General features: G+C 40.6%; 1 protein-coding gene across 2 annotated transcripts in view; it reads left to right on the top strand.

The window, feature by feature from the left end:
* The first annotated feature begins 207 nt into the window (after nucleotides 1-207).
* The window catches only part of clint1a (clathrin interactor 1a), a 176,778-nt gene continuing 153,612 nt past the window's right edge, over nucleotides 208-23,373 (top strand). The window contains exon 1 of one of the 2 annotated variants that reach the window (XM_060837035.1): nucleotides 208-429. In XM_060837035.1, the coding sequence (XP_060693018.1) occupies nucleotides 389-429 (41 nt within the window). In that variant the 5' untranslated portion in view covers nucleotides 208-388. The remainder of the gene's footprint in view (nucleotides 430-23,373) is intronic. The other variant, XM_060837034.1, reaches the window with a different exon arrangement.

Raw genomic sequence — 23,373 nt, 5'->3', positions numbered from 1 at the left:
GCTTTGCGGGTCAGGGGGCGTGGCCTGGATCTGATGACACGGCACGTCGGTCGCGGAGATGACGTGTCGATACCTTCACGCATTGACTAGTTGGTAGCCGGCAGCTCAGGGCAAGAGGAGGCGGAGGTTGGGGGTTAGAGGGTAGGGAGGGGGGGTGTCCTGGCACGGCCTGGGCTTATTTTGTAAAAATTTTATTATCTGTCAGTCTTGGGCTGTGAATCATCCTTGACCTGGGGCCGTGGTTGTGGTTGTGGTGGTGGGCGGCGGGGAGGGGGTGGAAGGAGAGGAGCGAGAGAGGTAAAGAACCAAAGGACTAAACTAAACTGAACATATTGCCGGACGGGGGAAGGGAAGGCCGCCGTCGAAGCGAGAGAGAGAGGAGGCGAAGATGCTGAACATGTGGAAAATGCGCGAGCTGGTGGACAAGGCGTGAGTACGACAATGAAGCGTGCGGTTGAAGTGAAGGGAAAGACGGCGCTGGGGGGGGGGGGGGGTGGTGCTGGCTGGCGGCCGCTCGGAGGCGACACGTCAGTGGGTGCGCGACGCCAGGCCAAAGGCTCCCTCCCGAGGCCTCTCCCCTACTCCTTGCCCCACTCTACTTGACCCACTTGGGGTGACTAGAAGCGGCAGCCGAGTCCACTTCCGCGTCTACACCTCCCCTTGACGTTGTCAGTTGAGCCCTGGCTCACCTGAGGCTCCAGCCTCCCCGTTTCTAGAGACTTCTCCAGGCTGGCACTCCGGTGCTCGGAGGGAGTGCCTTTGGTACCTTTAGGCCAGGCAGCGAAACTGAAATTTACCTTGGGCTGGGTGAAAACTAGTCCAAGGACGCTGTTTCACAGGGCATCAGGTGTATTCCCGTAGTCATTCTGGTCAATATTCATCTATCGGCTTACATCACTAAATGGCAGAGTATTTGGTCATCTGAATCCATGCTTTTTCTTTTGGTGAATTTTTGCTATGTGTAAATTGACAGCTCATTTGCCCATGTAATAAACAAGTGATGACACCAAGAAATAATTTATTGGTGCTGACATGCTGTTGGGGTGCCTCTCTCTGCAGGTTATTTTATTTTTTGTTAGTTCATCATTTAATGATGTTGAGTTCTGTTTACTGGGACTTTTAGGGATATTCTTTCCCAGGGAGGGGAATTCCTTTGAACACTGTTATCCACTTATAATTGTGTTCGCACACTTCCAATAACTGAATTTCAAAATCTGTTTTCATTATTTGCCATGATAGAAATTTTAATCCAATTTTGTATGGCGTGTTCCACGATTATATCCAACTTTTGCTGAAAACTGAATCCACTGACCTGAATTGTAGTTTATTGGTATAGCTCTGGTTTTGTGCTAGGCAGTCTAGGTGAAAAGTTTGTCAGAGTTGTGGAATAATAATAGTTTGTTGTTGCCTTAACACTGTCATCTTATTTGAATTTAATTTTGAGAATAAATGTAAATTTGTTTGCATTGATGTCATAAATGTTGCTTGATGCTATAATTGAATTTTGCAACAGTATGAAATCCACACACCCTTCTCATTTACATATTTGGGTACTTGCTGTTTGCACTTGCTGTCATTTCATATGTTGTGAAATGACATTTTTTAAAAAAAGTCATTGGCTGCAAATACTTTGAGTCACCCGATTAGTCATGAAAGTTGCGACATATCTTTTGATTTGTTCACACAATGTGGGCATTCTTCGCTCATTTAATGTTCATCCCTAATTGTCATAGAGATGATGGTGGTGGGCTACCGCCTTGAACCACTGCAGACCAAATAGTATAGGTGCATGCACAGTGCTGTTAGGAAAGGAATACAAGGATTTTGATGAAGCAACAAGGAACAAATGGTGACATGGTTCCAAGTCTTAAGTGTAAGACTTTTTCCAGAATTTACAGTTCCCTCATTTTACGCTCAAATTCAAAAGCAGCACTTTGTGTTTAAAGCATCTCTATTCCCCAACATGTTAGCCAGGAGTTGGAGCTCAAAACTGTCATGTATCTTTCCTGAGATTAGATAGTCCACTGACCATTGCATCAGATTGTTTCGCTTTTGGGAATTGATCTTTTGATTTACAGGCACCTTTTGCTGTTGATTTTGATATTTAGGGTTGCCACATGAGTAGTTTTGGATTGTCAAATACTGTTTTTGTTTTAAGCAGTCTATGGACTTTTTCTAAAGTGTAAGCAAACACCTGAGTTTTTTTATAAATATTAAATTGGGTAGACTTCATTCGTTTTGAAAATAAATTGAGCTCCAAATCCTTTAACATTAGTTTTAAGGGATTTTCTTTATAAAATACATTTTCAATGAATTATTACTTAATTGAAATGGGCAAACAAAGCAACTGTTTTGTTCAAATGCTATTTTATAGGAGCTTACTTAGAAAATATGAAGAAATGTATTTAGTAATTGGTAGCATTTGAAAATTATCTGTAACATGGTGCCCTGTCATGACTTTTGGAACACAACCTTGACATTAGAAAATAATTGAAATACTTGAAATAGCTTTCAGAAAGCAACAGACTATCAATGTTAATTTACATAGTTTACATTTGTTTAGGTTGTAGGTGATAATGTAAACACAAAATAAAATACTAGCAAAACAGGCTTTGTCAGGAGCATAAACTTGATGATTGCTCTCTCTTTTCCTTTCTTTTATTCCATCCTTCCTTCTAGCTGCTGATTTAAGAATGGACAAGGTACTACCAGTTCCAGAAGGCTTGTTGAATATTGCTTAGAAAGGCATGCTTCATTGATACGCAGGCTATTCAACTCTTAAAAACATTATAGCTTTAAGGGTGATCAATATCTTCCACAGGAGAAGATACCATATTCCAGCAGCCAAAATTCTCATGCAAATGCTCTTGTACAATTACCTGGATTTTTGAGTGCATCAATCACAGATCAGTTTTCAAATGCTTGCCCCTCTGTTAGGTGTAGTTTGTAAAGTGGAGATGTATCTCCGAAGAGAGTAAAAACAAAGTAGCCTTAAATTGGCCAACTATTTTAAATAATGAAGTCATTTTCTGACTACAGAGGAACCTCGATTATCCGAACGACATGGGCAGGGAGTATTTTATTTGGATAATCGAATGTTTGGCTAACGCTGTGTAGCCAAGCATCGGGGATTGTTGTGACCTTGTTTGGATAATCTGAAATTTGCATAATCGAGGTTCCTCTGTTCTTTCTGCTTCACAATATCAAACTGGGTTCAAGAGGAAGCAAAGCCAAAATTTGTGACCATTTCATGTTTAGGTGTTGCAGTGTTTATTCTATGTTCTAATGAGAGTTTGTGTGTGCATTGGGTGCCCCCAAGTCACTTAACTTGACCATGTTTACTGTGTAAGTTTTGTATGTAAAAGATGTTGTAGAGGATGACCGGTATTTGGGGAGTTACTGTATTACTGTATATCTGTGAAGAGTTGGCTTTGGGAATGAAGGATTTTGGAAAGTTAATTGAGAAGGATTCATAATGCTTTTTTTTAAGAAAAACTTTGTTGGCATGTTTTGCATTGCCTTGCATTGTTATTTGGTATGGGTAAAATTAATGCATTCTTGCTGTTGTCTTAAGATAAATTGAAGCACGTGAAGTTTTTATTGTTGCAAGTGTATGGGTGAACCACAGTTAGATTATATTACTAAGCTTTGATTGCTGTAGATGAGTCAGAGATTTATAGCACAAAGAGGCCCTTGATGGCCCAACGTGTCAGTGCCAGCCATCGAGAACCTATCTATTCTCACGCCATGTTCAAACAGTTGACCTGTTGTCTTTTATGCTGTGACATTTGAAGTATTCATCTGAATACTTCAGTGACATGAGGTTCCCTGTGTTTGCCACTTTTCTGGCAGTGAGGTCCAGATACACTCAACTCTGAGTTGGGGGAGGAATAAATTCCTCCAATCCTCTCTAAATTTCCTGCCACTTACCTTCGATCTATGCACCGTTATTGACCACTCTACTGAGGGGAAAAGCTTCTTCCTTCTTCCTGTACCTATGGCCATCTAGTTTTGTAGACCTCAAACAATTCTTTATCAGCAATTTCTGTTCTAGGAAAAGAACCCCAGCCTATCTGGTATCTATTTTGTAGCTGAACTGTTCCAGCCCAGGAAAACTCTAGTGAACATCTTATTTACTCTTCCACTGAACTTTACACTGTTCTCCTGTATTCCTGTGTTCCTGTACATATGACAATAAAATCTAAATCTAGTGCAATCGCAGCCTTCATGTAATGTGGCAACCAGAACTGCATATGGTGTATTTCAGCTGTGGCCTTACTAATTTAGAAACTGCAACATCATAATCGCTGTACTATTTAGGATCAAACCATGTACAGGGTATCGTGTATTCCTTTGTCTTGTTAGTTGTCCAAACTGCAGCACTTCACAGTTCTCGGAATTGCGTTCATTTTGCCACTTTTCTCCCAACTGACCAGCCCATAGATTTTATCACCTAATCCAAGGCTTTTCTCCTTGCTCTATATCAAACCATTGTTTTTTATTTGGGTCACCTATGAACTTACTGATCAAGCCTCTTGCATTCATGTCTAGATCATTGGACTATAAATAGCTAGGACCATGTAGGACTCCACTGGACACAGGCTTCCAGTCACAAGAACAGTCTGTTGCCTTCACTAAGTCAACTTGTCAAATTACTCTGGATCACATGAGCTCTGATCCTCTAACTAGTCTCCACGAAAGACCTTGTCGAAAGCTTTAGTAAAGTCCATGAAATCTACTTCACTACACTACACTCCAAATTCAATAAATTTGTTGGATGTGATCCCTTCCAACCAAGGTCATGCTGCCTGCCTTTCTTTAACTTTTGCCTCTCTATATGAAGGTACACTTTGTTCCTTGGAATTATTTTCCCCATGGTTCTACTATCATTGGACTTGATGCTTTCTTGGTTCACCCTTACTACCTTGCTTGAATATTGGTATTATACTTGCTGCCCTGCAGTCGTTTGGTACTTCTGCCTCCAGAGAGGATTTGAAAATTAATGACAGAGCCTCTACAGTTTCTCAGCAGTCTGGGATGCTTCACATCTGAGGCTGGAGAAATCTCCGCTTCTAAACCTGCTAAAAATGTTAATAGTTCTCCAGTCTCAATACTAATTTGTTCAACTATATAGCAGTACCCTTCCCTTATTCCTATGATACATTGTCTTTTTCTGTGGTGAGTGCAAAGCAAAGTACTCATTTAAAATCTCATCTGTGTTTTCTGGCTCTACACCCAGACAACCACCTTAGTTCCTAATGTTCCTACTCTGTGCCTGGCTAACCACTTGCCTTGAATCTGCTTTAGATGACTTTGGATTTTGTTATTTTCTCTGGTATTGTTAATTTTGTGTCTCTTCTGCATTCTTCTGATTTCTTTAAGTAACCATATGCTTTTTTAATATTCCTAGGGCACTTGCTGTTTCTAACCTTCAGATTCTTGCTTCTTTGACCTTGTAGGTACTATCTTGTCGTTTACAACAAAGAACAACACGTGGCAGAAACAACCCCTTTAGCCCTCCAAGCTTGCATCGACGCATTTTTGCCCTTCCATATTAAACCTGCCTTCACTTGTTGGATCTGTGTCCCTCTATTTCCTTCCTATTCATGTATTCGTGCAGGTGCTATTGTCTGCTTCCACCACCACATCTGATAGCCCATTCCAGGCACTCGCCACCCTTTGTGTGAAAAACATGCTGAGCATATCTCTTTTAAATGGACCCACTTGACTAGGAATCTAATGCTGTCCCTCCCGCATTGACTCTTCAGTCATGCTCCATCTTCCCAATTATATACTATGTATGTTAATCTTAAGCACGAAGATGAATTTTGACTTGGGAAAGATTTCTGCTTTTAAATTTGAAGTAATATGTAATTTTTGAGAACTAAGTCAAATTGTTCAAGGATAGTGTTTGAATTAGTAGTAATGGATGTGTGCATCTTGATCGGCACGATAAGATTGGAACTTCACCAGCTTTTTATGTTCAACAGTTGATTCAGTTTGTCCTCAATATCGCGTGGCATGCAGTAAAACAGCTTTCTAAGCAAATTAGATCTGATCTGCAAACTGGTTCTTCCTGTTTTAAAATCATAAAGGTATCCGGTACTGTAAGTTAGCAAGAAGTTTGAGTCATCAATTCCTTTGGGCTGTGGAATCAGGATTGATCTCGATGCAAGCTTAGTTTATTTTATTTACACAAATGTACTTATGAATGTACTCAAGTTCTGTAATATGGTGGCATTTGCTGTAGTATCATTAATTTAATTGATTCCTCAGGTAGTAATATCTGGATTACTCCAGTGCAGCGAGCTAATGAGGATAGGAATAGGAGGATAGAGAAGATGAATGCATGACTGAGGAGCTGGTATATGGGAGAAGGATTCACATTTTTGAATCATTGGAATCTCTTCTGGGGTAGAAGTGACTTGTACAAGAAGAATGTAATGCACCTGAATTGGAAGGGGGCTAATATCCTGGCAGTAGTTAGGTTGGGGGGAGGGGAGGGGAGGGGAGAGGAGAGAAAAGAAAAGAAGAGAAGAGTGTGTGAAACCCAGGGCGATTAGTGAAGAACGAGGTCAATCTGAGACTGGTACAGTTGAGAAAAGAAGTGAGTCAAACAGTCAGGGCAGGCAGGGACACAGCAGAGAACAAGGTAGGACTGATAAATTTTAACTGCATTTATTTCAATGCAAGAGACCTAACAGGGAAGGCAGGTGAACTCAGAGCATGGTTAGCAACATGGGACTGGGATATCACAGCAATTACTCAGGGGTGGAGAGGACTGGCAGCGTAATGTTTCAGGATACAAATACTATAGGAAGGATAGAGAGGAGGGGAAGTAGCGTTTTTGATAAACGATAGCATCACAGCCGTACTGAGGGAGGATATTCCCAGAAATATACCCGGGGAAGTTATTTGGGTTGAACTGAGAAATAAGAAAGGTATGATCACCTTATTGGGATTCCCCCCCCCACCAATAGCAGGCAATTGAGAAACAAATTTGTAAGGAGATATCAGCTATATGAATGAATGATAGGGTGGTTATGGTAGGGGATTTTAACTTAGACTGCGCCTGCCATAGTGTTAAGGGTTTAGATGGAGAAGATCAGCAAGGCGGCTTTTGTGTGGAGTTGCAGGAGATGGGGGAGATACTAAATGGGTATTTTGCATCCGTGTTTACTGTGAAAAACGATATAGAAGATATAGAATGTGGGGAAATAAATGGTGACATCTTGAAAAATGTCTATTATAGAGGAGGAATGGTAGATGCCTTGAAACACACAAATGGATAAATCCCCAGGATCTGATCAGGTGTACCCTTGAACTCTGCCAGGTTGACTAATGTGGTGCCACTATTTAATAAAGGTGGTAAGGACAAGCCAGGGAACTATTGACCAGTGAGCCTGACATCGGTGGTGGGCAAGTTGTTGGGGGGATTCCTGACGGACAGTATTTACATGTATTTAGAAAGAAAAAGACTGATTAGGGATAGTCAACATGGCTTTGTGTGTAGGAAATCGTGTCTCTCAAACTTGATTGAGCTTATTGAAGAAGGATCAAAAGAGATTTGATGGGGGCAGAGTGGTAGATGTGATCTGTATGGGCTTCAGTAAGGTGTTTGACAAGGTTCCCCATGGGAGGCTGGTTAGCAAGGTTAGATCTCGGGGAATACAGGGAGAACTAGCCATTTGCAGGTAGAAGGTTGCTTTTCAGACTGGAAGCCTGTGACTGGTAGAGTGCCACAGGGGTTGGTGCTGGGTCCATTATTTTTCACCATTTATGTCAAAAATGATTTGGATGTGAGCATAAGAAATATAGTTAGTAAGTTTGCAGATGACACCAAAATTGGAGGTGCAGTGAGCAGCGAAGGTTATCTCCGATCACAACCATATCTTGATCAGATGGGCTGAGGAGTGGCAGATGGAGTTTAATTAAGATAACTGCGAGGTGCTGCATTTTCGGAAAGCAAACCTTATCAGGACTTATACACTTAATGGTAAGAGCCTAGGGAGTGTTGCTGAACAAAGAGACCTTTGAGTGCAAGTTCATAGATCCTTGAAACTAGAATCGCAGGTAGATAGGGTTGTGAAGAAGGCATTTGGTATGCTTTCCTTTATTGGTTAGAGTATTGAGTACAGGAGTTGGGAGCTCATGTTGCAGCTGTACAGGAGATTGGTTTGGCCACTGTTGGAATATTACGTGCAATTCTGGTCTCCTTCCTATGTTGTGATCCTTGAAAGGGTTCAGAAAAGATTTACAAGGATGTTGCCAGGGTTGAAAGATTTGAGCTGTAGGGAGAGGTTGAATAGGCTCGGGCTTTTTCTCTGGAACGTCGGAGACTGAGCGGTGACCTGAGAGGTTGATAAAATCAGAGGTGCATGGGTAGGATAAGTAGACCAGGTCTTTTCCCTGGGGTTGTGGAGTCCAGAACTAGAGTGCTTAGGTTTAGGGTGAGAGGGGAAAGATTTTAGAAGAGACCCAAGGAGCAACTTTTTCACGCAAAGGGTGGTGCATGTACGGAATGAGCTGCCAGAGGACGTTGTGGAGGTTAACACAATTGCAAGATTTAAAAGGCATCTGGATGGGTATATGAATAAGAAGAGTTTGGAGTGATACAGGCCTGATGCTGGCAGGTGGGAGTAGATTGGGTCGGGATATCTGGTCGGCATGGATGAGTTGAACCAAAGGGTCTGTTTCCGTGCTGTATATCTTTGACTTGAGGATTCCGAGTGCATGCAGAAAGCCTGTTAGATATGGACTTGCAACACGTTACTTTTATAGGGATTGTACATAACGTGTTATGATTTTTTCAAACTTCCATTATTTTGAAAGATGTATTTCAATGGAATGATATACCCCAAATAAAGCAATTTTAACGTCAACAATTTTATTAGGACTTTCCTTTTTAAAAAGTATTGATTGTGAATTTATAATGCTTATCTATATTTACTTGTGGTGTTCAGTTAAGATTACGTTATTCTGTTGTATATTGAATCTTAAGTGTATGTTTACCAACCTCTAAGGACAACGTTAAATTTTAAAAATGGCTTTCAAAGTCCACTTCAGATGACTTGCCTCACCGAAATTTATGCTGGGCTTGCCATTCCCTTCCCAGTAAACATTGAGATATTGCTTCTTCCCTCTGCTTCCATTCTTTTACCTCAGTTTGACTCTAGTGGAGTTTGAACTTGTTTGATCCCTTTAACTTTGTTCCCACTTTTGGGGACTGATCATTTGTAATCCAGTTTGACAACATCAAATAATGCATGATAAAAATGAACATTCAAATGATCAATAATCCTGTTATTTGAGTAAGTTGATGAAAACCATCCTAACAAATGTCCTACACCTGATACCTTCAAATTCATAACATTTACAGTGATTTGTGGAGAGTACATGGTCGCAACAGAAATTTGCCTTCTGATTTAAAGAAGAACTGATACATGGTGCTATATGGTATCAAGTTATTTCAAGAAAAAATAAAAATGCTTTTACTTAATTTTTAAGAGTTTGAGGTATTGCCATGTTTTAAAGACATCACTTTACTAAAATAAGTGCTACATTATTAAACTTCTGTTTTTCTGAGGCAGTATTATACTACACGGGGCTTTCTGTTGCTAGCAAGGCAAACTGATTTGTAAAATGTGGATTGAGCTTGATTATTCAGGAACTCCTTCACACCTAGGGAAGTAGTGTGTGTTACCATTTGTGAAATATGTGCAAATGGATCATCCTCAAATTTATTTGACTTGATTTTTCCAGCTATTAGTGTGCATTTAAAAGACTTCTGGATTTGTGGGTATTATGTTGACTTGTTTCTTATCCTGTGGGAGCATCCCTGATTTCAATATTCAAATGATTTGAATTTAGAATTAGTAACTGTTCACAACCCTAGAATTCTTGACATTAAGGACTGCGTTAATGAAAATGGCAGAACCCTGCATGGCAGAAATGTGACCTTTACAAGGTCGTGACTGGAATGGGAGCATATTTGCTGGGACATAAGACAGACACTTGCATTATTGCATTTACAGTATATCTCTGTATTCTGCATCTGTCCAAAGTTTGAACAATATTCCAACTATAAAAAAAATCATATGACATCCCACCTGTCTGCAAGATACCCAAGCAAACAATTTTAAAAGGCTAGCCAACAGTAGAGATTGGTTTAAAAGAAGCATTCAGTTGTATGCAGAAGTAATAGTCATGTTATCTACATAAAGTTTTATTATCTCTTGACTGAATCAAGATTGCTAGATTGTGTTGGACTTTGTTCTGGCAACTGGGTGGCTTTCTGTGCTGCACCATAACTAAGTTTAAAAGACAATTGTCCTTGTTTGTTTCTTTGGTTGATTCCTGTACTGCTGTTGTGTACCAGAATCATTCTGTTATTATCAGTTGTTCCTTTTCAACTGTTTCTGCTACTTGTCCAATAAAATAAACGGGCGGCATGGTGGCACAGTGGTTAGCACTGCTGCCTCACAGCGCCAGGGACCTGGGTTCAATTCCCCCCTCAGGCGACTGACTGTGTGGAGTTTGCACGTTCTCCCCGTGTCTGCGTGGGTTTACTCCGGGTGCTCCGGTTTCCTCCCACAGTCCAAAGATGTGCGGGTCAGGTGAATTGGCCATGCTAAATTGCCCGTAGTGTTAGGTAAGGGGTATATGTATGGGTATTGGTGGGTTGCGCTTTGGCGGGTCGGTGTGGACTTGTTGGGCCAAAGGGCCTGTTTCCACACTGTAAGTAATCTAATCTAAAAAAAAAGTAATCTAATCTAATCTAAAATCAGGTTTTGGCAGTTCATAACTTTGAAAAAAAATCTGTTGGCTGAAACTTTTGTAGAAGTCTTGTTGTTCTTTACCCTCTTGCAATGTGATGCAAGTATACATACCCAGGCATAATGATTGTTACGATTTAAGCTACAGTAATTCAGACAGGATTATTTAAGAAAATTATTGAGCAACCTTCCTTCATGAAACCTAATTAACTACAAAATAAGAAAGATTATTTCAAATAGTCACTGATGTGCTGATAAACATGATGGCCAATTGATACGCAGTATTCTTTAAGAGGGGGAAATTAATGGTTTCTTCTCTCCTGCCACTGGGAGATGAATATTGTCTAAGACACGTAGCTAACATTTTTTAATAATTTGAATATTGTTATGATTACCTTTTCGTACAAGTACAACCTTGTTTTAACATAACATTCAGAAAAAGGGGCCAGGGTAAAACATAAGGAAATGGGAGAGGTTTGGATTTGTGTAAAGGTCAGAATTAGATAAGGGAGAAATATGTAAAATGCAAACAGGTGAAGTAAGATTTGTCAACCATGGATAAAAGGTACTACTGTACATGAAACTGATTATAATGGAAATAATCAGCCAGCCTTTTTTCAAGAAAAAGGTCTTGAGTTAGTATTACTAGCTTTAAGGAATTCAGGAGAGAACAGGTGGTTGACGGTGTTAGTAAGTTATTGATATCACTGGAAAAAGGGTGAAATAGTTGAGGGCACAAAGATAACCTATTTGGTTAGAATTATAAATTGTTTAAATTGCATTTCAATGTCTACTGCAGTCCAAGTAATGGGAAGTGGATAAAGGAATAAATTTGAGAAAGATGCAAGAACAATTGAGTAATGGAGGATTTCAATTATGACTTTGTGAACTAGCATAGGAGCTTTGTAAAGGACGAAGGAGGAAATCCTGAAAAAATAAAATGCTGCGAGTACTCAACAGGTGTGGTAATTTGTGTAAACCAAAGAACAAAACCCCCATTGCAGATCTGTGTACTTGTGAAATGAGTTAACTGTGTTTTTATCACCCAATGATAAAAACAAAGTGGAACATGTTTCAATGCAGAGGCATCTGGGAAGCATGGCTCTTTAGTTTTAAAATAGTCATGGAAAATCATGGAGTAAGGGAGGCAAAGAGGGTCTGAGAGAATATGTTAGTCGTTAAGATAATTCAAATTGAAAAGGGCTTTGCAGTGTAGACATCAAAATTGTCTAAATGTCAGTAATCCATCATGGTATGTTGTTATACTTTTAGATAGAAAAGTAAGGTCAGCAGAGATCATTATTAGGAAGAATTCTATTTGACATATCCAAATCCATTGTTTTATTGATATTTGTGTCGCATAGCTTTGAAGTTGGCATCTGAACCAAAGTTTGGAAATATGAACAGAGAAAGCAACAGATGTAGCCTGGTAAAATAAGCACGTGATTATATTTTAATGTGGGAGAATGAAAACTAATGCACTTTAGCAAGAAGATTTAGGAGGAGTAATAGAAGTGAAATTATAGTTTTTTTTGAGTTCGCAAATGGAAAGATCTGGAAGTAGATAATGGCTGTCGTTCAGATGGCTGGTGTTGTAGGATCCTAAAAAAATAGCTGCAGTGATGCTGCATCCATTGCTTCTAATTTTCCAAAAAATCATTGGATTCTGGAAAAGTGATAATGTGGCATCACTATTCAAATAGGCTGATTAGCGCATTTTATCCACTATCATCTGATTTTGGAGAGGTATTGCAATTATTCAGGAAATAATAGCAGATCATTTGGAAAATCATAATCCAATCAAGCAGAGTCAGCATGGCTTCATGAAAGAGAAAGTGTGTCTGATTATTAGAAGCTTTCAAGGAAGTCTTGACTAGAGTAGATAGAGGCGACCCAATAAATATGTTGAATTCGGACTTTCAGAAGGTATACGATGGATGTGTCAGTGAGGAGTAAGTTGTTAGGTCAACCATGATCCTATGAATGGCAGGGCAGGCTTGAGGAGCTTAACAGCCAACTCCTGTTCCTATTTTTATGGTCTTAACCAGATGCGACATGTAGAAACACATTTGTGCAGTAACTTATGATTTAGTATTCATTGACTAAGGGCTTCTGGGAGCAGATTAAATAACTTTCAAAAGCAAATTATAGATTAATTTAGGGGGCTATATGGCAACCACAGAGTATGCTCTCTCAGAAGCAATCTGACTGACCCCTCTCCCTAACATTTTTACTGTCTGTATAAAGTTTTACTCAAAGTATTTATCCAATTCTCTTTCAAAAGCTCAAAAGTCTCAAGGCACTAAGTTCTAGTCCAACAGGTTGATTTGAAATCAGTGCTCCGAAAACTTGTAATTTCAAATAAACCTGGTGTCATGTGACTTTTGCTGAAAATGTGCTGCTGGTTAAAGCACAGCAGGTCAGGCACATCCAAGGAACAGGAGATTCGACGTTTCGGGCCAGAGCCCTTCCTGATGAAGGGCTCTGGCCCGAAACGTCGAATCTCCTGTTCCTTGGATGCTGCCTGACCTGCCGTGCTTTAACCAGCAACACATTTTCAGCTCTGATCTCCAGCATCTGCAGACCTCACTTTTTACTCGTGTGACTTTTGACCTTGTCCACCCCACTCTAACACTGGCACCTCCACATGGCGTTGAGTCTGTTTCAACCATCTTCTCAGGTAGCACATACCAAATCCTAACTACCTGTTGTGTTTTAAAATAAGAATGTGAAGTCTGTCTGTTTCTGCTGTTGACATCAAGTCTTTGAGTTTAAAAGAACAGATAAAGACTTGTAATTCCAATTTGCAGCTTCAGTGTCCCAAAATAGTTTACAGCTGGTAAAGTACTATTGTAAGACAAAGTGTGACAGCCAACTTGCACACACAATCTTGACAGACAGCAGTATTGTAATGACCAAACTGATGTTTTTGTGATATTGATGAGGGGCAAATATTGGCTGGGCACTAGGAATAATTGATTTGCTGTTCTTTGAGCTAATGGCTAGGTGCCTTGAAAGGCAGTGCTTTGGACACTTAACCAGTTTTTACATAAGCTTGTTTTACTCTGGTCCTACACTTGGGGTGTGAGTATAAGAATCATAGTCAACTTTCAATTCAATGCAATTTTATTCACAAAGTACACTAAAAACACCAAAGAAGCTAGTTGGTTGAATAATATCTGAAACGTTGCTCTCTCATGATAAATGTCCTTTCCTTGTGTTAGTTTACCAATTGTAACAATACATCTTTGTTAAAATAGTGCTGGCTATCAGAATAGAACCAAGAACTACCCATGTCACGCTGTGTAGTTGGCTCTGAACTTTGCAAAGGTGCCTCTCGCCCTCTTGGTGGCCTAAGCTCTGTGGCTGGACCAGATCATGTTTTTGAGGGAGAGGCAATCAGGTGTCCCTCTTTATTTCTCCCCGCTGCAGCCTTCCAGAATGTTCTCTGGCCATCTGCCAGTTATTCTTCCAGCTCAAGGCCATGCTGTCCAATGCTATCCTCAATCTCATGTATGAAAGGCACTGTCCTTGTGTCCATCCTCCAATGTATCAAGAGCACGTACATGGTCATGTCGTACTGCTTCCCACCTCAGTTGAAGCAAAACGCTCAGAGACATAAAACTATACTATCTCCATCATTATTCTGGGCCCTAGAGGGAGAGAGAATGATTGCACAAGGACATGGTATCCTGGTCTTCTCTCTCGAATGGCAGTTTATTAATGAGTTATATCATCATTTTACAGGGAGGAGCATCCAGATAAGGCAACGTACATATTGATTGGGTGACTGTTACGATCAGTGAGCATCAACAGTAAAGCTTAAGCCATCTGCTCTTACACAATGAATGTTCTTAACCTTAACTGGCTTCACATAATGAATACTTTTCATCATTTTAACTGACCTTACATATTGAATACTTCGAATATTGTTAAATGGCTCTACATTGAGTGCTTTTCCACCTTGTTAACCCATTACCCTTTCCTCCAGCACCCAATTGTTAACTATAAATTCTTATCTGCTCTGAGTCCTGCTCAGCTGAATCTCTTGTTTCATAAAACTCAGAACTTAACTCTTTCACTGCCTGCTTAAACAGTATACGCATTTTCAGTCGTGGCAGGAACCAAGGACACCAGTGAGTCTACTTGCTGTTCTCCAGTACACAAACCAGCCTCTTCCCAGAACAAGTCTGGGCAATGGATCACACCCCAGCTTTATAAAGTATTGTCACATTTTGAAAGTAGACCAGCTGGAAGAGAAATATTCTTTAAAAAATGTTGCAGAAACTCTCAAATCCACTGGAGCCAGAATGAAAAGTCAAGAAGATTGCTAATATGAGCAGTTCTTAGCCCTTGGATCAGAGGTGGCCGGTGAAGGCAAGAGATTGGCAAGATGAACTATTTTCCAATTAGACCAAAGTTTATAAAGTCACAAAGTCTATTTTGGTTAAGAAAACTGTATCAGGAATGTGGAGGTTTGGCTGTCTAAATGGAACCAGTTGGGGGTGGTGGTGCTAACACAGTTCTGAGGGAGTTATAACTGTTAATTGAGCAGACTTTGGTTGCAGGGGCTGAGTTCTTCCATGGTTTTGCCATTGGAGCACTGAACTAGGCTCCTCTTTAGATTCTGGTGGACTTAAACTCCTTAATATCTGGATGGACCGCTATCCATTTCCTTTTCTGTTTCTGGATTAGGTCTTGGTGACCAATTTCTTGGCATATAGGAATGGAGTTAGCTGTGAGAGCTCAAACCTGAGGTTAATATGTCAAACCCTTCCAGGGATATGTGACAATGGTAGTTTACATTTTGGGAGTTTATGCTTTCATCTGGTTTACATGCTACCATCCAGTCTTCCTGGAATCTGCCAGCCCCTTTGTAAACAAAGGGGTTCACCGCGTTAACCACTGGGGTCCCAGATACCTGGGGGAACAAGACTGTTCCTGGCTGGAAGTCCTGAAGCATAACCTGTTACCCTATTTCAACATGCTGTCTGAATGTCTGTTTGTTGGGGAGGTAATCTTTTCTGGACTGCTGACTATGTAAGCACAACTGCTAGTTCAGTAGTCTGGGCACCTGTTTTATTAAGGAGCTTTCATGCTAATTCTGCCCAGGGTTCACCTCAGTTCTCAGGAGACATATTGTGCATCTCGTTTTCCTGATCCATTCTTCCACTATAGACCACCCATCCACAAAAGTTTTAAAAATCTCTGCACTAATTTTCCTGATTCTCTTGAGGCCCATTTTATTTTGGCATGAATAATCCCTTGGAATCATTTGTTACCACTACCTGGTGCTCCAGAGGTTTCCCTCCATAACTGAAGTTGTCAGCCAGGAAAGTGGGCATTGGTATGTTTTGTTGTAATTTGTGGCCCTGAAGCATCCGGGTCCAGCACTATGCAGTTTTGGCTAACTGTACTATCTTTAATTTTGATGTGGAGATGTCTGTGTTGGACTGGGATGTACAAAGTCAAAAATCATGACTCTGGGTTATTTGAATCCGGAAGCTTTCAGAGACCCCGCTCCTTCCTCAGGCAGCTAGTGAGAGAGAATACATTGGATGCAGTATCTATAAGTAAAGGATCAAAGGGTCATACAATTTAGGTGAATGTATTGAACAATCCTAAATGGCTACTTATGTCATTAATCAATTAATCAATGAATCCTGACTGTTGCATGGAGAAGCTGCCCCTCTTAAACCTGGCTCAGGCTAGATGTTTAGGAATACAAAGCTCACTGGGGGTTTGACTTCAGAGTAACCATTGGCTGCTACTTATTGAGAGAACCACTCCAGGATGTCAGTGTAGTCCATGCTTTGGATTGTTCAGCAGTTATTTATGTAAACTTGTTTTACTCGAGTACTATGCTTGAAATGAACAAAAGGGTCTTAGACAACTTGAATTCAACACAGTTTTATTCACAAAAGGGCCAAATGGCTGAATATTATCTAAACCACTGTTACTTCTCAATAAAACTCCCAATTCTTACATTAATACTCTACTAATCACAACATTAAGTCTTTGTCACAATCCTTGTCTAAGCTACTGCTGGCTACCAGACTAGAATCTGATGCTACCCATGTGGTTGACATCTCCAAGCTTGACAAAGATTGATCTTGCTTGTGGTCATCTCTACCCCTAACTAGGTGGTCGGAGCTCTGCTGCTCGGCCAGTACACGTCTTCGCTGATGGCCAGAGAACAACCTACCTATCAGGTTCTGGTCACTGCATCCAATGGGATCCCCCATGCCAAGTATAGAAGACACTGGAGCTACCTTTGGCATTCATCCTCCAGTGTATTAAAGACATGCCCCCCTCTCCATACGTGGTCACAGTAGGAATCTGGGATGCTAGCAGGTCTGTACTTCATTCCACAAATCAGCCTTGTTTTATGGGCTAGTTTGGGTGTGCCCTTGCCTGCCAAAGTTTTATGTTTGACTTGTCCTTGGGCTTGGCTGGTGAATAGTTGCCCATTCTGGTTTCAGGTCTTGGGCTGTCTGGCCACAAAGAATAGACAAGTCAATGATTTACCTTTTTATCCAAAGGCAAATGTAATGCCATCCACCCTATTATTGTGACTGACTACGTGGGTAGGTAAGGTAGCTTGTTGAGCTTGAAGGTTTGTTTTCGGACCCACTATAACTAGTTTCCATACATGCAGACAAAGAAGGTTAATATTGGTTAAATGAAGAATTTTAGCCACGGCACAGAACTTGGCACGTCTTGAATTATTAGAACACAGCTTTCTGTATCCATCTGAGGAGAGAGATGTTGGTTCAAAATTGTACTTGAAATGTGCCTCCTTTGCCATGATGCTTCCTCAAGGAGACTATATCACAGCTCCAATGAGGTGATATTGAACTTAAATCTCCTTAATTCATCTTTGATTTTATAAACAAGTGTGCCATGCCAAACTATTGTTGGATAACATACTGTCTACTTTTCTAGAGTGTGCAGTGGTTGCTCAATCACCATCCAAAGCTCATGTTCTACTAAATGGCATTTGGTTTTTGATCATGACGATTCATATCAATCAACTGCAACACTAGTAAATCTGGTTGGTGTCAGATTTTGGCTCATTAACCCATTGCTGCTGAGTTAAAGACTGAAGGTTTGATCTCAATTTCAAAGTCCCGAGTGCAGAATCGATGCAGAAATCTTGGCCCAATGTTGAGGGAGTGATTCGATATGAATAGCTATGATCAAAAACCAAATGCCATTTAGTAGAACACGAGCTTTGGATGGTGATTGAGCAATCATTGTGTACTCTGGAGATTTCCTTTCTTTTGGTAGTCCATTAAGTCAGGGTCAGATCTGCCCCCTCAGGTGTGTATAGAATGTCAGATTGTTATCTCATTGCTATTTGTTGGAACTTGAGGGTATACAAATTGGATGTCATTTTTGTCTCAATAGCAATAGCAACATTCCCAAAATAGTTCATTGGCTTAAAACACTTATCTTGAGCTCCTTGAAAATGCTGTGCAAATACTTCCTGTGTTTGTCACATGATAAAACCAAAAACCCAGCTATGAATTGCAAGCTCTGTTCTGCTTGTTTGCATGCTAGGATGTCGTTTGGCTGAAACTCTGACAAATACAAGTTACTGCATCTAAACATTTGCAAAGAAGAAATGACTGATTTGATTCCTGAAAGACAGGAAAATCTGAGCTGCAAGTTTCAAAGTAAACATCTGGCTTCTCAATGTACCTGGGACTGCCATAAATATTTGATGTGGAGGTACTGGGGTGGGCAAAGTTAATCTCACAATACCAGGTTATAATCCATCAGGTTTATTTGGAAGTACTAGCTTTTGGAGCACTGCTCCTTCATCAGGTAACTAGTAGGGCAGGATCATAAGACAGAATTTATAGCAAAGCATGATAGTGTCATGTGACTGATACAGTATATTGAACAAACCTACATTGCTGTTAAGTCTTTCAATTTTTAGAATGTTTTTCAGGTACTGATTCATCAATATGTAAATCCCAAAACTACTTTCAAGTCACATTCCTGAGATAACACAAGGTTTTATTTTTATATTAAAAAGTGACCTCTCCGCTCAGAGAATATACTAAAGGTGTGAGGTTAGAGTCTGTCAGTATCCCAACCTATTCATGCAACTTTGCCAGAAGTTCGTAATTACCTTTCTCATCTCTCCACTTAACTTTCTTCATGCGTATTCAAGCGCACATTGAGACTTTCTGGAAACCTAAACTCCTGTGTGCTCAGCACCTATTTCAGTGAAACTCTTCAGTAATCTTTTATTCCACTCTGAACTAAGTAAAATAACACTTGTTCTAAATAGTTAAGTGCTTAAGACTTTCCATCATTACATGTTGAAAATAGCTCGTTAACATTTTGAAGTTTATCAATATTGTCAATACCTCCTCTTTAGTTTAGATTAGATTAGATTACTTAGTGTGGAAACAGGCCCTTCGGCCCAACAAGTCCACACCAACCCGCCGAAGCGCAACCCACCCATACCCCTACATTTACCCCTTACCTAACACTACGGGCAATTTAGCATGACCAATTCACCTGACCCGCACATCTTTGGACTGTGGGAGGAAACCGGAGCACCTGGAGGAAACCCACGCAGACATGGGGAGAACGTGCAAACTCCTCGCAGTCGCCTGAGTCGGGAATTGAACCTGGGTCTCAGGCGCTGTGAGGCAGCAGTGCTAACCACTGTGCCACCGTGCCACCCTCTTCTGTAATGGAATATCTTTTCTGATGCTGATTCAACTTCTTGGAAAAGTAATTCACTGGCTTCTCCATTCTGGCCATCTCATCCTGTAAGAAAACTGTTCTAATGTCCAAACTGCTAATATCTACTAGTTTAAATGGTTTAAGTTAGATGCAGCCAATACAAGTTCATTTGCTTTCAGCCTGGAATTTTGTTGACCATGCAATCGTTGCCTGTTTTCAGCAAGTTGGTCAAGGGCACAGCTGTTGTACAAAAGTTAAGTACAAACTTCTGATAACTCTCCACATTCCCAAAATCCTCTCATCTTCTGTTTCTGGAGTGGCAAGTCAATAAAAGCTCTTACTGGGTGACACTGTCTTTATCCTACAATGTGCAAATATATCCCTTTTGATTTTGCTCATTCACGTTTTGCTAAATTCAGCACAATTTCTGGCTAATTGTTTAAGTTTTCTAACCATTTTAAATATTCCTTCCACATGTTACTGCATACTACAATATCATCCAAATAAATTTTACAATCATAGTTCAGTTATAATTCAGTTCATTAATTGTTGAAATGTGGCCGGGGTATTGTTGAATCCAAGTCGCATAACCTGACATTGCGACTATGTGGGATAAAGTGAGGACTGCTGATGCTGGTGAATCAGATTCAAAAAAAGGTGGTGCTGGAGAAGCACATCCACCGTCCTCACTTATTGCGTCCATTGCTCCCGATATAGTCTCTGCTAAATCTGAGAGACCGGATGCTAACTCATGGAGCATTTCAGGGGCATGCACCAAACAGCCCCACCATCCTGTGGCCGACCACTTCAATTCCGTATCCTACTCCTCAAGAACATGCAAGTCCTGGGCCGCCTTCACCACCAAACCAAAGCTACCTGCCAACTGGAGGAAGAAAGCCTCGTGTTCAGCCTTGGGACTCCTCGAGCACTCTGCATCAACATCAACTTCACTAGTTTCCAAATCTCTCCTACTCCTCACCACCTCAACCCAGATTCAGTCTCCAACTCCTCACCTGCCCTCTTGACCTATCCACCCTCCCCACTGACCTATCACAATTGCCCTTCATGTGCATTCACCTATTGCCTTTCCTCGTTCCTTCTCCATCCGCACCACCCTATTTATCTCTCATCCCCTTCCCCCTCAACATTCCTGATTAAGGGCTTATACCTGAAACATCAGTGCTCCTACTCCTCAGATGCTGCCTGACCTGCGTTGGATGTGCAAAAAGATCTTTTTCCTATGATTGGGCGTATCAATTGATCAGCTTGCTCTTGTGATTCAGTGGTAGTGTCCTTACCTCTGGGTTCAAACCCCACTTGTGCTGGAAATGTCTCGTGTCAGAACAAGTTAGTTCAAAATCCTTACTAACGTTTTTAACCACTTTGTGGGGGACCATTGAACTTTTCTTCTCATGGCTCATCTTGTAAAGACAAAATTTCATGGCCTGCTTTGAAATTTATAGTTGACGCACGTTTATCTGCTCACTTCCATTTTGTTTTTGGAGGTTTTCAGATGTTCCTGCACAACTCTACATGTTCCTGTCAATCTCTTTCTAAGAAATGTGGGCATGTATTGTTTGTACTGAAGATTTAAGTTTTTCTGGGTTAACAATTTCTTTCGTCAGTTTTAATGGTCCTCTTATTTGAATAGTGATAAACTAATTAAAAATGGGCTAAAGCTATTTGATTTGTTTGGAGATTCTCTTGTTGAATGCCGACATGTCCTGCCATAGGAATTTGCAGTGCTACTTGCAATCTCTCCCTATGATAGCTAATAGTGCCACTATTTAATGAACAACCATCCATTCTTCTTCCATGAGTCTGAGACTAATACTGAGAACGGTGGAGTGGAAGGTGAAAGCATTTGCAATTCTAGGATGGAGAGTAGAAATGAAAGAAATTGCATGGTTGTGCGTTGAGGGTGCTGTTGACCATAGTGAAGGGAATGCTAAATTGATCCAGAAGATCTGTTAGAAACTCTGGTGTGGAAGAATACTGTCATTAGAATGGGAAAGAATAAGCCCTTACCAGAGTCTCGTAGTTGATAGCCCGTGCCCAGAAGTTGTGTGTTGGGGAAAGGAGCATTTTTGATTAAAATCAGCAATTTTGGTAATGACTACTTCTGCCTTCTGGTCTACTTTACTTGGTCTACTGCCACCCACTTTTGCTTTGCCCTGTAATTTAATCTTTCCTTCCTTCAACTCACTTGCTGGTCTTCCATTTTGTTCTTTCGTTCCACCCAGTTTTTCCACTTTCTGTACCTTTTAAAACCTGTTATCTCAATTTTATTTTCTTTCTGGTGAAATCATTGACCTGAAAAATTAATGTTGCTTCTCTCTCCACAAGGTGCAGCCTGCCTTGTGTCACATTGGCAGCAATTTTGTTAACATTCAATACTGGTTGCACAATACAAGAAAAACCTGTTTAATAAAAGCAATTGCAGGGTGTGTCTTGAACTCCTATTTTTGTGCAGTCACGGAATTTCAAGTGTGTATTATACTATTGAATTTCCTTGTCTCTAACTGTATTTGACATGCGTTGTTGCCTTTAAAATTTTAATTTTAATAACTTAATGAATAGCACCAGGAATTGGTTCCTTGACTGCCACTCAATAAGGCCGTAGCTAATCTGACTGTGGCCTTAACTCTGCCACTCTTAACCCTCGATTCCCTTGATCCTAAATCTACCAAACAATAAAACTTCAATTTATTCAGGGAGAGTGGTGCAACATGAAACTAGTAACTCCAAGCAATATCATCACTTAAGTTGAACTCTACATCATCTTAGTGATACCATTCGCTTAGGCAGCGTATTGATACAATATATTTTACCAGCTCAGGCCTAAATATCTCGAATGGCGGAAGAGAATTGACCAACCCCTACCCCAACCACAATAAAATAGGCAGGGAATAAGTCTAATTTGGGTTAGCTGGCATGTGACACTGTCTTTGTTAATAAAACTGAAAAAAAAGTCTATTGGCTCATAGAAAAAAAGATAGTGTACATATTCAAGGAGGGGAACATAAAAAGTAAGCAAATAGGTAGTGAGAGAGAGAGGCAGACAAAGCGATAGATAATGGTAAGCTGACAATGTGGGCTTCAAATAGGTGAATGAAAATGGGTTGGCTTGCGATAGTAGTCCATGTCACACGTGACAAGGCCAAGGGTGTGGGTAATGTAAGGTTGTGTTCAAGTTCTAAATTCATTGAAACAATAGAGTTCTCAAGATTGCAGAGTCCCCAGGCAGAAAATGAGATGTTCTTAAAGTTTGTGCTTGAACCCTTGATGAAGCACTACAGCAGGCCCAAGGCAGGTGTTGGCAGGGAGTCCCATTGTGTTGCAGAGGCAGGCAGCTGGAAGCTTAGGGTCACTTTTGCAGACAGAACCCAGGTGTTAGATAAAGCATTTGCCCAGTCTACAGCAAGTGATACAATACCACTGGTACCGATCTAATTTTAATAACTTAATGAATAGCACTAGGATTTGGTTCCTTGACTGCCACTCAATAAGGCCGTAGCTGATCTGACTGTGGCCATAACTCTGCCACCCTTAACCCTTGATTCTCTTGATTCTAAATCTACCAAACACAGTCTTCAGTACATTCAATGACGCAGCCTCCACTGATTTTGGGACAAGTGAATTCCAAAAAGTACCAGCCTTTCCCAGTTCTGTGAAATCTCGCCTTATCTATCCTGTCAAATCCCCTCAGTACCTTTCCTTTTCAATAAGGCTACCTTCCATTTTTGCGGATTCCCAAGAGTATAGACCCAATCTACTCAACCTTTCCTCCGAATACAACCCCATCACCTTGGACTGACAGGGATAGAGAATCCCAGCTTTGGAATTCACGGATTCTGTAATGTTTATATTTTTATAAATACAGGAATAAGAT

Source organism: Hemiscyllium ocellatum, chromosome 16, assembly GCF_020745735.1.
Source record: "Hemiscyllium ocellatum isolate sHemOce1 chromosome 16, sHemOce1.pat.X.cur, whole genome shotgun sequence".
NCBI lineage: Eukaryota > Metazoa > Chordata > Chondrichthyes > Orectolobiformes > Hemiscylliidae > Hemiscyllium > Hemiscyllium ocellatum.
Note: the sequence above shows the minus strand (reverse complement) of the source record. Positions and strands in the feature narration are given on the sequence as shown.